The 15457-nt window shown below is 40.4% G+C and overlaps 1 protein-coding gene across 1 annotated transcript in view; it reads right to left on the minus strand.

The window, feature by feature from the left end:
* Positions 1–15457, minus strand: part of LOC136856755 (F-box/LRR-repeat protein fbxl-1) — a 167934-nt gene that overhangs the window by 103128 nt on the left and 49349 nt on the right. The window contains exon 3 of the mRNA XM_067134847.2: positions 1911–2248. Within this exon, the coding sequence (XP_066990948.2) occupies positions 1911–2248 (338 nt within the window). The remainder of the gene's footprint in view (positions 1–1910; positions 2249–15457) is intronic.

The raw sequence follows: 15457 nt of genomic DNA on the forward strand, positions 1-15457 counted from the left end.
GAGTTTCGGTTTACTCGGTCTGTCATCTAGTGGGCCTAGAGTAAAACGGAACGTCGAAATTGACGAGCAGACAGCCAGATGGCGTCAAATTGAAATGTCTGCACACGGTAGCTGAGGCCATACGATTATTATTATTATTATTATTATTATTATTATTATTATTATGATTATTATTATTATTATTAAACCACCACATTTGGCTGCATTTTTGTTTGGTGTTGTTTCTTAAGAGAAGGTGTACTCAGGGGAAAGACCGATCGACTATGAAATGCTTGGTGACTGCATTACAGTATTTCCGCTGACCGGTCGAACTCGAACGAATTTATGCAGTCCTCTTGTTCGAACCCCACTATCGGCAACCCTGAAGATGGTATTACATGGTTTCCCCATTTTACACTACGCAAACGCTGGGGCTGTACCTTAACTGAAGACACGGTCACTTCCTTCCCGGTGCTGACTCTTCCCTCTCACATTATCACCAAAGAACCTTAGTTGGTGTGACGTTAAACTAGGTGGCTTTGATCACCTACAGAAATCTGCACTCGATTGGAAGGGATATCTTACCAAATTTATTATACTGATCGAAAATTTAATCTGTCAACTTCAGCTTGTTAGATACTTTGTGAAATTATTTGTATGGTAATTTCAACTCTTTCAAAGTGCCTGTAGATGACTTCAAACTAGCAGACTTACACATGGGTACAATTTAATGACGATGATGGTGGTTACTGCTATTTTAAGGGACCTGACAATAAGGTCATCGGCACGGACATTTTAAAAGTATCCGACAGATGGACAAAAGTGGAAAAATAGAAGAAATGTTTATGAAGAAAGCTTGTTATTTAAAAAAATGCTTAATGTTGTCATTACCACGCAAGGAAATAATACGGTACATTTAACAGGAATCTTCGTATCTTCTTGGCCTAAGAACTGAATACAAAGTTTTTTTTCTCCTGCATTGCAACCTTAGGCAGAGCTCCAGTATAGTAATGTTAGGTTGGTTGTCCATACGTTCCCTTCGCAGTAATTGTCCAAAAAGGAACGCACCGCAAATCCGAGGTCGGGAAAGCACAATGTTGTCGATGTAGTTGAAAACGCCGCATAACGTTTAGTTCACATGCACATTATCAGTTGTGTAAACGACATAAGGAAGACAATATAAAACAATGGCTAACTTCCAGATTGTCACGCTGAAGATCATGGTTACATTTATGATGAGCGTAGGGTGGAATATTTGTCTGAAGAATTTCGTGCTTTAAATCCCTGCTCAGAACTGAGCACGTCTACGCCTTATAAAGGGTTAATTAATAATATCAATAATTGAGATATACTGATGGAATCACTGAATAATAATAATAATAATAATAATAATAATAATAATAATAATAATAATACATGACATTAATAGATCCTGCCAACGGCCGTAGTCGTGTTGAAACACCGGATCCCGTGAGATATCCGAAGTTAAGCAATATTGGGCGTGGTCAGGAGTTGGATGGGTTGCCACGCGCTGTTGGTGGTGGGGGGGGGGTAAGGGAATGGAGGAGCGGAAAGGAACTGGCCGCCCTACCGCACGTAAACTCCGGCTCAGGAACACCTCTGCGGAGGTTCAGACCTGCCTTCGGGCAGAATAACCCTTACCTTACCTAATAGATCCTTAGAGGTTCTTTAAAATACTAGTATATCTAATGGTGTGTTTCGTATTTTATAAGACCTCATTTCTGATTAGCTGTTCTGGAATTCGAGACAAGAGCCACACAGTCTCCATGCGGAATTATCACTTCTGTAGAAACCAATTCACACAATGATAAAAGACGTATTTTACAAGGTGTTGGGCTTATATTCTATCATCATCAATGGCAGTTTTGAAGCGATGTTCTACGAAAATATGGCGCGTGTATGGAACGTACCTTACATCGTGAGAGGTTGAGCGCTGTCAAGTGCCTGAAGCCAGCCAGGACTTTGTAGTCGAGTTCTGCCTGTGATTCCCCGGAGTTTTCGAGACTGAGGGCCTGCAGCTCAGGGAAATGTTCGTTAATGAGACCAAGGAGACGATCAGAACCCGCCTCCTTGCCTAGGCGACATGAAATAAGATCAAGACGTCGGACCACCTCACAGCGCCCAAACCATTCATTGAGTAGAGCCACCACATCGTCTTGAGCGTGCAGCACCAGCGTCTTGAGTACAGGAGCCGGAGGGGATGCCTTGTTGAGTGTCAAAGCACCCGGTGTGTGATAACAGAATCCATCTGGAAAAGAAATACGCGTCTCGCTAAAGTAGGTATCATAAATGCAAGTAATAAAAATGCATTATTCTTATTGTGTTAGTGAGTATTCAACCCGAAGGCTGGTTTGATCCTCAACAGCTCCGCCATCAGCTGTCATAGATGGCCTAGGCGTCACTGAAGAGGTGAACTAGGGAAATGAGGAGTGAGGTAGTTTCCTGTTGCTTTCCTCACCTAGACAGAAGTTCCTATTACATATCGTCTGCCAAGCCCACTGAAATGCACGCACCAACCGAGCGCATGGCCGACAATTTTACAACATCAACAACAGGGACTGGCTGCATAAGAAATGACATTACTAGCATCACTCATACCCCAGTCGCTATCATATTTGTCAAAGTCAAGGATGAGACTGAGGCATTTCAATAAAAATAACATTTTTGTTCTAGCCGATACCAAAGGACATAGTACATTGTAATTACTAGGTCCCGCCAGCAAAGGCACAATGCGAGTTACAGTTGTCTAAAATTGTGACCACAAAGAGTCAGGATACCTTTTTCATAATTTAGAATGTTAGGTTTTGTGATTTTAAAACTATGTATCACAGTTCATGAATATATAGTACCCATTATATGTGTAACTGTACATCTTTTGTAATGATTTACCTTTCAACTGGACTAAACTACTGTGCTTTTTAACGCTACCAATTAAAATACTTGCTCGATCCAACTTCGAACATTACATGTGAAACAGAGTATTCAGGAGTCGTAAGAAGCAGGTGTATTCATTTCTTAAATGTTTAACTGAAATACAAATGACAGTTCCCCTAGATTATTCCAGTTATCCAGTACAAATAGCTCTCACGCACATGCGCTAAAATAATGCATGAATACAGACATCCTCGTCTTTATAATTTGCGCACTGCCATATATGGGTTCAGAATTTTCTGCTGCAATGCGAATATTTTGATATGATGAATCGTACTTCGTATGTTTCATTGTGTTCGTCCGAAATTTGCAGGTTTTTGTCATGGAATTTCTCCATTAAAGTGTCCCAAAGAAAGGAATCATAGGTCTATAAGGCCAGTGATAATGACGGTCACGCATTCTTGCTCACTGTTGGTTCTTAGATGAGTTCATCGTGAATTCTTGCCAGAGACGGTCACCTTCATCAGAAATGAGCTGTGCATAATACAGATCAAAGATGCTGTAACTTGTTGATGATTACTAATAAATAAAATCATGAATAAAAATATATAAATAAATAACTGAATAAATAAAATTGAAATATATTAAATTAATAAAAATAGTTAACCGAACTGTCCGTAGTATGGGCGCCAGAGTTCACCAGAATGGATCCCTCGAAATTTGATAGAGCATGATAAACTGTATATCCCAGGGCGTGTACATAATGCTGCGTACTGGTACACCTGCTGCAGGCCTTACCTAACCTCCTGAAAACGACTAAATAGGTAGGAACTGAACCTAGGTTCATCAATAACTCCACTGATTCTAAAATAGCTAACTATATTCTTAACAAAATCCGTGCATGAGAACCTCATCAACACACAGAATTATACATATAATACACCCATAAAATATTGCTGGAAGACTCCATATTTACAACAACAACAATGAAAAACAGCGGGAAAACGAAAGCGAGAGCTAAACTACCATTTGTAGATAGTCCGATGAACAATGTACATACATGTAGATAAATACCCTTCACTGTCTCTGTATCAATTAGACTTGCTGATTCTCATAATCGGCACTTATAACATCACACAGATACTGTACCTCGTAATACTGTGTTCACAGACTAACACTTGTAAAGACATATACATCTGAGCAACACACACTCATCGATCCCGAACATAAATTATGGAAAGTCTGAGATAACTTTCACCAACATATAATGCCAGACCTACCGGGCGAGTTGGCCGTGTGCGTAGGGGCGCGCGGCTGTGAGCTTGCATCCCGGAGATAGTAGGTTCGAATCCCACTATCGGCAGCCCTGAAAATGATTTTCCGTGGTTTCCCATTTTCACACCAGGCAAATGCTGGGGCTGTACCTTAATTAAGGCCACGGCCGCTTCCTTCCAACTCCTAGGCCTTTCCTATCCCATCGTCGCCATAAGACCTATCTGTGTCGGTGCGACGTAAAGCCCGTAGCAAAAATTTTTTTAAAAAAAAGTCAGACCACCACAAGTACTACAATACTTAATGCGTACGCTCTCCACAATTTGTTGATCAGCCACTTTCCACGAACAGAACAAGACTACGCTCCACGAACGTTTGAAGTCCAGTCCATTGCAGCCGTGTCACTCGAATACCGTATATCCAACACTACTTCTTTCTCGTACAGCGTGTCAGTTGTAGTTCTAGTAGTAGTGATCCTCCTCCGCTGTCATTTCGAAGTTTATATAAAGACCTCAGCATTCCCCTTCCTCTCACATGATACATATGGATTGGTCCTTGCCAGCCAATCATGAGTGATGCCCTGAACTTCTCCTTGCTCCCAAGAGATAAACAAACTCTGTGGTTTATTACGTGAGTCAAACGAACTTTCCTAATACCACAACAAGCTCCTCTCATCAGGCTGGGATATTTACATGACTCATAGAATTTCCCGACGACATCAACAAATACATCTCATAGGACACTTGGGTAGCCACATGACTCCTACGAATTACCAGAGTCCAAGATAGCAATGTTTTCCCACTTGTGCAAAACAAATTACTCATACCTACATATGTGGATATCTTCCAGCTTACAAATATAAATGGCAAAATATACAAATGAAATACTGATAATAATAATAATAATAATAATAATAATAATAATAATAATAATAATAATAATAATAATAATAATAATAATAATAATAATAAATCGAATACTGACAATAATATCTCTAACTTCTACATATAATTCGGGGGTGTGATATATGTACGATCACAATGTCCACATATTTCAGTAGCGAGGGTTGAATCGAGAAGTATTTGATCAAAATACGAGAACCGGATATCAAACACCAAACTTGATATCGTGCAGTGAGTATGGTGGTTTACAATCAAGATTCTCTGCGAATTAATACACGCGCCTCTATTTCTGAGCGTTCAAGTGCCTAGTCAAATAGAACCTGGTCTTATAAAGAAATGAAGTAGTGGATACGACAATTCTTCTGAACCTGTGGTATTTGCATTTCTCACGTCTCCTCGAATCTTGGGACTCATCACACGGTTCGGCTTTAAACAGGAAGATATTGGGACACGTTGGCGAGGCATCCAGGACATGTTAGTTTGTTGACTTCACTTTCGTATTTGTTTCTTGGGACTCTTTATGGTTCGTTGTTAGGTATCGGAAGCCACTACAGATGTACGGATGGACAGTGTTTCGTTTCTTTTCTTAATGGTCACAGAGCAAACTGTTCGTTAGTGTTGGACACCTCTGCCAGGAATCATTTCTGTGAAGATGTTCCATAATTTCGTAATGGATCTAGTACGCACGTATACCGCGAATATGATTATATATATATATATATATATATATATATATAGAATATATATCTTCTTCTTTTCCTATCGCTTTTTCCCACACCTGTGGATTCCCGGGTGCTAACTGCCTAGCACATGTGGATTTGGCCCTGTTTTACGGCGGGATGCCCTTCCTGACGCCAACTCTATATGAAGGGATGAAATCACTATTGCGTGTTTCTGTGGTGGTTGGTAGTGTGGTACGTTGTCTGAATATGATGAGGAGAGTGTTGTGACGGACACATACACCCCGTCCCCGAGCCAGAAGAAATAATCAGAAGCGATTAAAATCCCCGACCCGACCGGGAATCGAACCCGGGACCCTCTGAACCGAAGGCCAGTACGCTGATCATTCAGCCAACGAGTCGAACCCCGCGAGAATGACCTGTTACCGCAGGAAAGAAAGTAGACGCCACACGTACAACATGGCCGAATCAACATGTGCAACCCAGTTCACACCCGCGAACCCATAGGTGTGGGAAAAAGCGGTAGGAAAAGAAGAAGATTGTGTCCGATGGTTCGGAAATCCGATTGCGATGGTAGACCTTGCAGATGAAAACAGAGTTAAAAACTTTTACATGTAGAAATATAATCATACCGGTAATCTATAAAAGAATGGTAGGGAACATATTTCAACAGTATCTCACGGGTTGATTCTTATTCGAAATAAGGGCACCACTTGAAGAAGAAGAAGAAGAAGAAGAAGAAGAAGAAGAAGAAGAAGAAGAAGAAGAAGGTTAATAATAATAATAATAAGAAGAAGAAGTGAAACTGCACCGCAATTCTCGACTCACTGATGATGAATCGATGCTACTCACTTTTATTCGTAATTCATTATTATCTGATGTTTGAGGACAACCGTATAGTCATTCAAACCATCATAATATAACGGCAAACACAGGGATCGAACCCGGTACCCAAGCATGTGGGAGGCTATTACGCTAAATTCTAGGCCACTGTGAACGTGTTATTAGTCTGTTAGTTAGTAGTAAGTCTACAATGTTCTAATGCCTACGTGCTGACCTCTTCTCGTCAGAGTGAACGTATCCTCAGTTTTAATTGATGTACAATAATGTCCTCAGTGTCCGGCTCCATGGCTAAATGGTTAGCGTGCTGGCCTTTGGTCACAGGGGTCCCGGGTTCGATTCCCGGCAGGGTCGAGAATTGTAACCTTAATTGGTTTATTTCGCTGGCACTGGGGCTGGGTGTATGTATAGTTTTCATCATCATTTCATCCTCATCACGACACGCAGGTCACCTACGGGAGTCAAATCAAAAGACCTGCATCTGGCGAGCCGAATATGTCCTCGGACACTCCCGGCACTAAAAGCCGTACGCCATTTCAATAATGTTGCTAGATATTCTACAAGAAAGTCATCCAGCTGTCCATTATACCTCAACTGACGCATATGAATCTATTTATAGCAAGGCGATCTAACATCTCCAAGCACTCACGGCACGTGCTGATAGAGCAGCATTATAAAAAATCCTTATGGAATGCTCGTGCCAAATACAATACATCATTATTGCTACTGATTGTTTAACCGATTTAGCACGTTGCGGGCAGCAGTCCAGCACAGACCACTCCTAACAAAGAAAAGAGTGACGTCCATGGATTACGTCCGCTGCCACTATCTACACGTCCAACTGGACCTGATTTGATTCTCGGTTCTACTAAGACCTTAAGACTGATTTGAAGGACTGTGCACACAACATCGGATTGTGATGAAAAGTGAACTAAAATCTCACCCTCCAACCATCCTAGAAGAAATTTTCCATGATTTCCCACATACCGGTACCCAATATACAGTATATACTGTATATCATATTCTATAATAGAAAGCTGAGATCCGTAGGACAGTTTTAAACATCATATTTCGATTTAACATTTAAATATGGACTAGAAATAGATTTTATTTTCCCTGACGTATTCCCTAGTGTTACTGCTCAATTTAGGAATGTCTGAATCTCCAAGTTTCCCCAGACTTTTCGGTAGCAAACCTCCAGCAATATGGAGACTAATACAGGTCGGTCGCGTCCTGAAATGTAAATGGACGGGTCATTAATGCCTTCTTCTACTTCTTCCTCGTTATAAACACGGGGCACGTGCAACATTTAAAGATCATTCCACTAAATGATTTCCACGTCTGCAATTATTCAACCATATTCCCGCCGAGAAGCATAATATCAAATGCAGTAGAGACAATACGCGTCACTTCCGGATTTAGCCTTGTTAAAATGGGAGACAAGTCGCAAGTGGCGCTCCTAGTGGAGTGACCTGAAAATTAGCGCTAAATTCAAATATCAATGGAAATGTACATTACATTAATTATTAACAAATTACGTCTAGAAAGTTCAAAGTTGCTAAAGCTAAAGGAATTCTGGATAAATGAATGAAGAATTATTTAACAGGTTATTATTTAAAGACTGAAATTAGACATATAATCAAGATGTGAAATGGACTGCTGTGAAAGGGCTTGACATTTATGCATTACTATTTTTAGGTTTAGCATTCCTACCTGAACGTTCACGGCTAGATTTGTCTTTTTTCTCATTTAAGAGCATTGTAGCATCACATTAAAACACTTGTCATCAAAAATATCGGCACATTCCTTACACACATGATTCAATGAATTTACATTTAAGAGCTGGACAATTTTCCTTTTAACTTGAAGCCTACTAACAGAAAGAAAATCTATAAATTTAGCCTCAAAAACATTCAAACTTTCCCTATAAGCAATACTTGCCATAAAGCCATTACATTAGGGTAAAGCAAATTTGCATCAACATATTGCTTCAACAAAATATGTACATTTCTTAAATCACCCATATTTTCTTCAGTGCTTGACAACGCATTACGGCATTCCAAATGGGGTAACTTGGAATACAACCAGCCACACACATATGCGTATGTATTTTCCTGAGTTAAATCAAACCCACAGATCAAACCTACAACACATCGCTAGTAAAGGTTAACTGCTGCGCTATACAATAACATAGGCTTATTATATTTTAAGCCAGTTAAAATATGGGTCAAGCAGGTCAGAAGTTTAGGAAGTACTGCAAAACTCTCGTGCCACTTGAAGAATATATATGCAAACACAATATTTACTTACATTCTCTTGTCACGAGGGGAATGGATGAAAGACCGCGAATCCTTCTTCACTTCATAGTTATTGCAGCAAAACACAGCACATATATTTCCACTCATATTGAGAGGAGATATAAAGGAATGACACACGCTACTATTTACTTATGTCAACTTAATGCAAACGCATAAATAACGCCAAAAACTTCACAAACAAATACACGTACTATTATGACAGAATCAGTAACTCTCCGGTCACTCCGCTAGATAGAGCTCTAATCGCTGTCCCTCGATATCTCGCAGAGTGTCGCGTATTGTCTCTACTGTATTTGATAATAATTATGATGCAATGCTTGAACATAGGCTGGTAAGTTCTGTGCCCGATGCAACACCGAATAGCAGCTAGAACTTTTGCTCCGCATAATCCAGAGGCTACAGTCAAGATGTCTAATGATATATTATGGACAGTTTCACTGAGAATGTTAACATGCACACTTCCCCTTTTCTACATTCGATGGCATTTAAAGGAAGCACAGTCCTCAGAAACTTACATCGTATGAGATATGTCTGTGGCAATTGTGAATGTGAGCCTGACGCTTACTTCGATGGCTGAGAATGAAAGTGTTACAACTTTTAAAAATGCATATTTGGGATATTACAATCAATATACAGATTATTTCGACCTCTACAACCTCCGAAAGTGTTACAACAGAATCTACTGTATTCTTGAAGGAATCACTTCTAACGGACAGTATCCAGTATTCGCGAGATAGTGGGTTCGAACCCCACTGTTGGCAGCCCTGAAGATGGTTTTCCGTGGTTGCCCTTTATAACATCAGGCAAATGCTGGGACTGTATCTTAATTAAGGCCACGGCCGCTTCTTTCCCACTCCTAGCCCTTTTCTATCCCATCGTCGCCATAAGACCTGTCTGTGTCGGTGCGACGTAAAGCAACTTACAAACAAAAAAAGAATGCGTTTCGACTTCTAAACTATACAGAGTGTATCAACATTCAAAACTCAAATTTCTAGGGACGATAGGAGAGACAAAAACAAATATGTTTTAAATAACCATTGGCCGGAAATCAATAGTTGAAGTACATTTTAAGGTGGTTGAGAGTAAAACTATTACATGCCGATTTAATTATAACATTTTACATAAAAATGTTCAAAAGTGTGTCCTTCTGCTTCAACACCCGCTCTGCGACGACGTGCCATTGCCCATCGTACGCGTGCAAAAAGATTCCGAGCATGTACTATAGCGAGTACGCAGTTCCAAGCAACGAGCTCTTCCTCGGATTCTATTAGACTCTCATACACTGTCGCTCTGCTCAAGACCAACTACAATTCTTATACCTCAAGGCAGGTTTCGATTAGTGGCAATATGGCCGTGGGTGCGGGCCAGGCGTAGGTTAACTGTGATCGTGGATACGAGTTTAAAGTAATAATTGTGAAATAGGTATTTTGAGTCCGCATGTGATCGTACTTTGTGATTTTCTAATTTTTTCCGTCGAGTTTTGGTACACCCTGTATATTGAAAATGTCAGACGTTAGAAACCGTATCCAAAGTAATTCACTGTGAACATTCCCAACAATCAAGCATTCAGTTATAAACCAAATATGCTGCCATATTCATTGTTTCAATGCTACCACCGTAAAGAAATGAACTTTACCCACAAATCCGTGGAAATAGAGCTGTCATTACTATCCGCCAATTAGTTTTGAAAATTCAAAGGTTTCAAAATGTATTTATATTTAACTATAAGTTCATAAACATCGCTGGTCCGCGGTTTAGGTATAGTGAGCCTACCTTTTACTTGGAGGCCTGCGGTTCGATTCGCGGCCGGGTCAGACATCTGGTTCGAGGTTCAGTTTACACTAAAGATAACTGAGGAGCTATCTAGTTGTCCCCGTCGAGAAAGGCAGGATTAATGGTCGAGAGAATTCGTCACGTTGACCACACATCACCTCGTAATCTGCAAACCTTCGGGCTGAGCAGCGGTTGCTTGGTACGCCAAGGCCCATTAGGGCTGCAGTGCCATGGGGGTAGTAAACACTAAAATCTTATTTCCAGAACGAGTTTTGGAACTACAGACTCATCAATTTAATCTGAAACTTCCAAATTATTTTGCAGAATAAAATATAAACATGCCTGCATGTTTGATTTCTAAAGTTTTAACTCCCTTTAGGAAATTACTTTATCGTCGGAGAAACTCTTTCGATGGACAAAATCTTCGCAATAATTTCTTTATGACTGTCTGAAGATTAACAGTGTAGAATATCACGCAATTATAATGGGATTTGCAAGTACCGGTACAAGGATCGAACAATTTTTACTGGCACTAATTTCTGGTAAATCAGTTTGCCTAATACGGAGCTAACAAACCCTGGATCTTCCGCATCGTTAGCCAAACACACTCACATTTACCAAGGTCGAGCGCTTAAGTAGGCCAATCAATAAATTGCATCCTCGGATGTTTACGAGCCGAGTATGACCGAATCTAGGGAAAACGAAGATACTAAGAGTGCTGACCTTTTGGATAATTGGTTTCGTGTAGGGATCTGAGCAACATAGCATATGCTGTGTGTGTAGACTCAACCCAAGCAGAGTAGGAGTAGTGGTGGTGATTATTGTTTTAAGAGGAAGTACAACTGGGCAATCATCCTCTCTTAACACTTATCAGAAGGAAAATGTAAGAGGTCCGACACTTCGAATGAAGGTATCGATGGAAGAAGGGGAAGGGCCAGGAAGAGCCCGACTTCGTAAAACTGATACGATCGAGGTCGGATAGGAAAGTTAACACAAGTAAGTAGAAGCAATGTTAGATCCAGCTATGGAAACCGTGATCGCCAACCTAAGCTCCCAAGATAAGAGCCCCGGCCCAATTTTTAGTCGCCTCTTACGAAAAGAAGGGAGTTTGACCAAGTGAGGTCGGATAAGACGGTCAAAAGCGAGGAGCCTGACAAAGGGAAGCGGAAACAAAGCCAGACCCAGGTGGGGATCCCGTAGTCGCCAGCCCACGTTTCCACGTCGAGAGTCCCAGGAGTCCCCTTTCAGTCGCCGAGGATGTATTCATCCCCCCACCCATAGCGGACAGGAGTAGGAATGGCATGCCATCAACAATTTAATCAGGAAATCAGAAAGTCTTTCATTCCAGTAAAAACCTGATCATACCTTTAACTGGGCTGAAATATGAATGTATGTATTCATATTGTGTAAAGGTACTCTCCTTATCAATTAAATACTAGCAAATCTAAGGGTGGCGTGCACCATCTTGGAGTAAATTACTCCGGAAGTAACGTCGGAGAGTTGAAGTACAATGTACTCCTTTAGTTTCTATTATAGAAGTAGCGTTCGTTACTCGTGGAGTGTAGTTGTGTTTGCGTGTTTTCTTTAAAGAAATCTAAGGAGATAAGGTTGTGTGTGATAGGAAACGGGGGAAAAACGTAAGCGAAAAAGATAAATGCTTATTAATGAAGATCTATCTATCTGTAAGAAACACGACATAAAGATGCTGGATAAGAAAATAAATTCATGGAAAACCACGACAGAAGAATTCAATGCTTCGAGTGACGAGCAAGTTAAATTTCTGTGGAAGGGCTTAAAAGCGAAGGCTAAGAAGAAAGCAGAAAGTCATGGACACGCGAGAAAAATTAAAATTGATGATGGTTTCTTCATACAGATCGCCTACATCCACAGCGAAATTGTTTCCCATTTTCACACTAGGCAAATGCTGGCAAATGCCACGGCCGCTTCCTTCCAACTCCTAGGCCTTTCCTAACCTATCGTCGCCATAACCTATCTGTGTCGGTGCGACGTTAAGCAAAATTTAAAAAAGAAAAAAAGAAAGAAAAATACCCCTTCCGATTTCTGAAAAGTTTACCGTTGTCACCGGGATGGCAAAAATTGGGAATATGTGTGCAGTGAATCGCACCCTCGATGTGTGGGAACCAGCCAACGTAAAGATTTTTCCTTTTATTTTCCAAATAATCATCATCATTTGCATGCGTACCTCCCTCTTAACCTCACTAGCGCTTTAACTACGCGATGAAACATACGGCCAGCAGTCGTGCGGTAAACGTTAATTAGATCACCGGCAATTAACTGAAATGTTCCGGTACGAAACACTCGTAGGGCACACAACTGCAATTTGGGAGATACAAGAAAATTAAGACAGGAATTCAGCTGTAAGTGATCTCCATGTAGATTTAGAAGGAAAGTAAAGGATTCCTTCCTAAGACCAAACGTTGCTGAAACTCCCCGTGTGCACATCACACGGCTCTCGCCTTTCACGCACTGTACGCACTATTACATTTCCCGTTGTTTTATGCGTAGAGATCATCAATATAATCTAAGTAATCCATAAACACGTTTGAAACGTCTTCCTCTCGTATCATTAGTGAACAAGTCTAAATCTAGCTTACTCCGTGGACGACGTGAGAGTAAATTCTATTCGAGCGTTATTTACTTCTTTAGTAAGATACTACAAGATGGCGCTCTTCAACATTTTACTCTTGTAGTAATTTAGTCCAGGAGTATCTGAAAGGACTAAAATACCGTACTTCGGAAGTAGAACTTACTCTTGGTTGGTACACGCCACCCTAAGTGTCTGCATTATGTACTGATCATGACTTTTACTGAATAATGGTGGACATAATCGTTAAGGTGTAAAGTCTATATGGTCTGACACTATGGTTAGCCGGTTCGAGTCCCCTTGGTGAAAAAAAAATCACCATTAGAATGTTGATGGCAGGGTAGGAGAGATAGTAGTGGTATACAATTTCTGATCACTGGACTGCGTGCAAAAAGCCTGGATTCGATTCCAAACTTCTCCGCAATATCCATACAGAGTGAAGGCATATGGCGCTGTTCGTGGTGATTCGTCTATCGGATGGCGACGTTAAGCCTTGAGCAACCTTGGGCGTTATTCGACAGGAATAGGCTATGTATCGACAGTGGCTTTCACCTTCTCCCTATCTTATCATCATCACACTACACCCAGAAGCGCAGGTCACCCGTTGGTGTCAAATAGAAAGCGAGCCCAACATTCTCGGATACTCCAGGAATTGAAAGCCATAGATGATAAATAAAAAAATAAAAAATGCATACATAAATAACTTTACAATTATAAACCATTGATAAAGTCAGAGTTATTTCAATTCTAGGATATAAAAAAGACAAAATGTATATCGCATATATAAATAAATAAATAATAAAGGATATCATAAATGATTTTTGAAAAGTAAAAACGTAAGAAAGTTTTATTTGAAATTAAGGACAACACATTTAAAACAAACAAATGAGACAAAAACTAAAATATCAACGATAGTAAGTGGGATTTTGATTTCCACGAGTTTTAAAACAGCGTTCTGAATGCAGACAAATGATGGAATCAGAGTATCCTAGCTTTCCCTGCGTGTGGACCAAACATCATAACTGACCCCTTGGAAATTACGGTTTTTCTTTACCACAGAAACCGGCAAAAACTTACGCATACACCTGGTACTAAAGGAAAAACAGGTGTGAATTGGTAGAGAACTAATTAGTGACAACGTTTCTGAAGTGAAATGAGTCACTTTTTTTCATTCCTTGTATGCATGCAACCAATAACATTTCGTAGTTACAATAGTTGTAGTGCCATCTTAAAGTAATAAAATAAAGGACCTTTTTCCACAAATTTATTGAATTTTCTTGCGCTTTACGGATACTATTTAGTTTTAGTCTTAGTGAAGTTTCTGAATTTGCTTTCTTCGATGAGTGCTGTAGGCTATTTTATGATCGCACAAACGTGCACTTTTTGAGTGTATTGGTCATCAGCTCACTACGACCATTTATGTATTTTATTCAAAAAGATTATTATTATTATTAGCAGAAGTTGTTGTGAGCTGGACTTTTGTGCAGTCTAATTAGCAGTGAGTGGGAGGGAGGAAAGGAAGTGAGCGAGCAAATGGCCGTGCGGCTTGGGTCACGTAGCTATCACCTCGAATTCGGGAGATAGTGCGTTGGAACCCCACTGTCGGCTGTTCTTAAGGTGGTTTTCCGCAGTTTCCCATTTTCAAAGCAGGCAAATGCTGAGGCTGTACCTTAATTAAAGCCATGGTCGCTTCTTTCTCACTCCTAGGCCTTTCCTATCCCATCGTTGCCGTAAGACCTATCTGTGTCACTGCGACGTAAAGCAAACTGTAAAATAATAATAATAATAATAATAACAATAATAATAATAAATGTAAGGACGTGTAAAGGGGGGCGCAAGAAATGTTATGTTTCAGAAAGGGGACGCGACATAAATAGTTTGAGGAGAACTGCCATAACGTTTAAAGTGAAGGAAGAATAAGTAGTCAGATAATGGACTGTATGACCCTCAGTCGCCTGTCTACCTTTGGTCACCAAGAAGCAAGATGATAGACACACACATGGTGGTGTGTTTATACCATAGAGTTAGTAAATAATACACTAGAGGTAGCACTGGCGCTGCAGTCGCGTGCGAAGTTGAGCGAGCGCGCTATTTAGCAAAAGCTGGATTGTTTGGCACTGTCACCACTGGAGCTTCCCGATAAATTGAAGTATATACTTCTCTGAAGGAAAACGCCAGTCTCCCGCGCAGCTTATG

The sequence above is a fragment of the Anabrus simplex genome, chromosome 1 (assembly GCF_040414725.1).
Source record: "Anabrus simplex isolate iqAnaSimp1 chromosome 1, ASM4041472v1, whole genome shotgun sequence".
Lineage (NCBI taxonomy): Eukaryota > Metazoa > Arthropoda > Insecta > Orthoptera > Tettigoniidae > Anabrus > Anabrus simplex.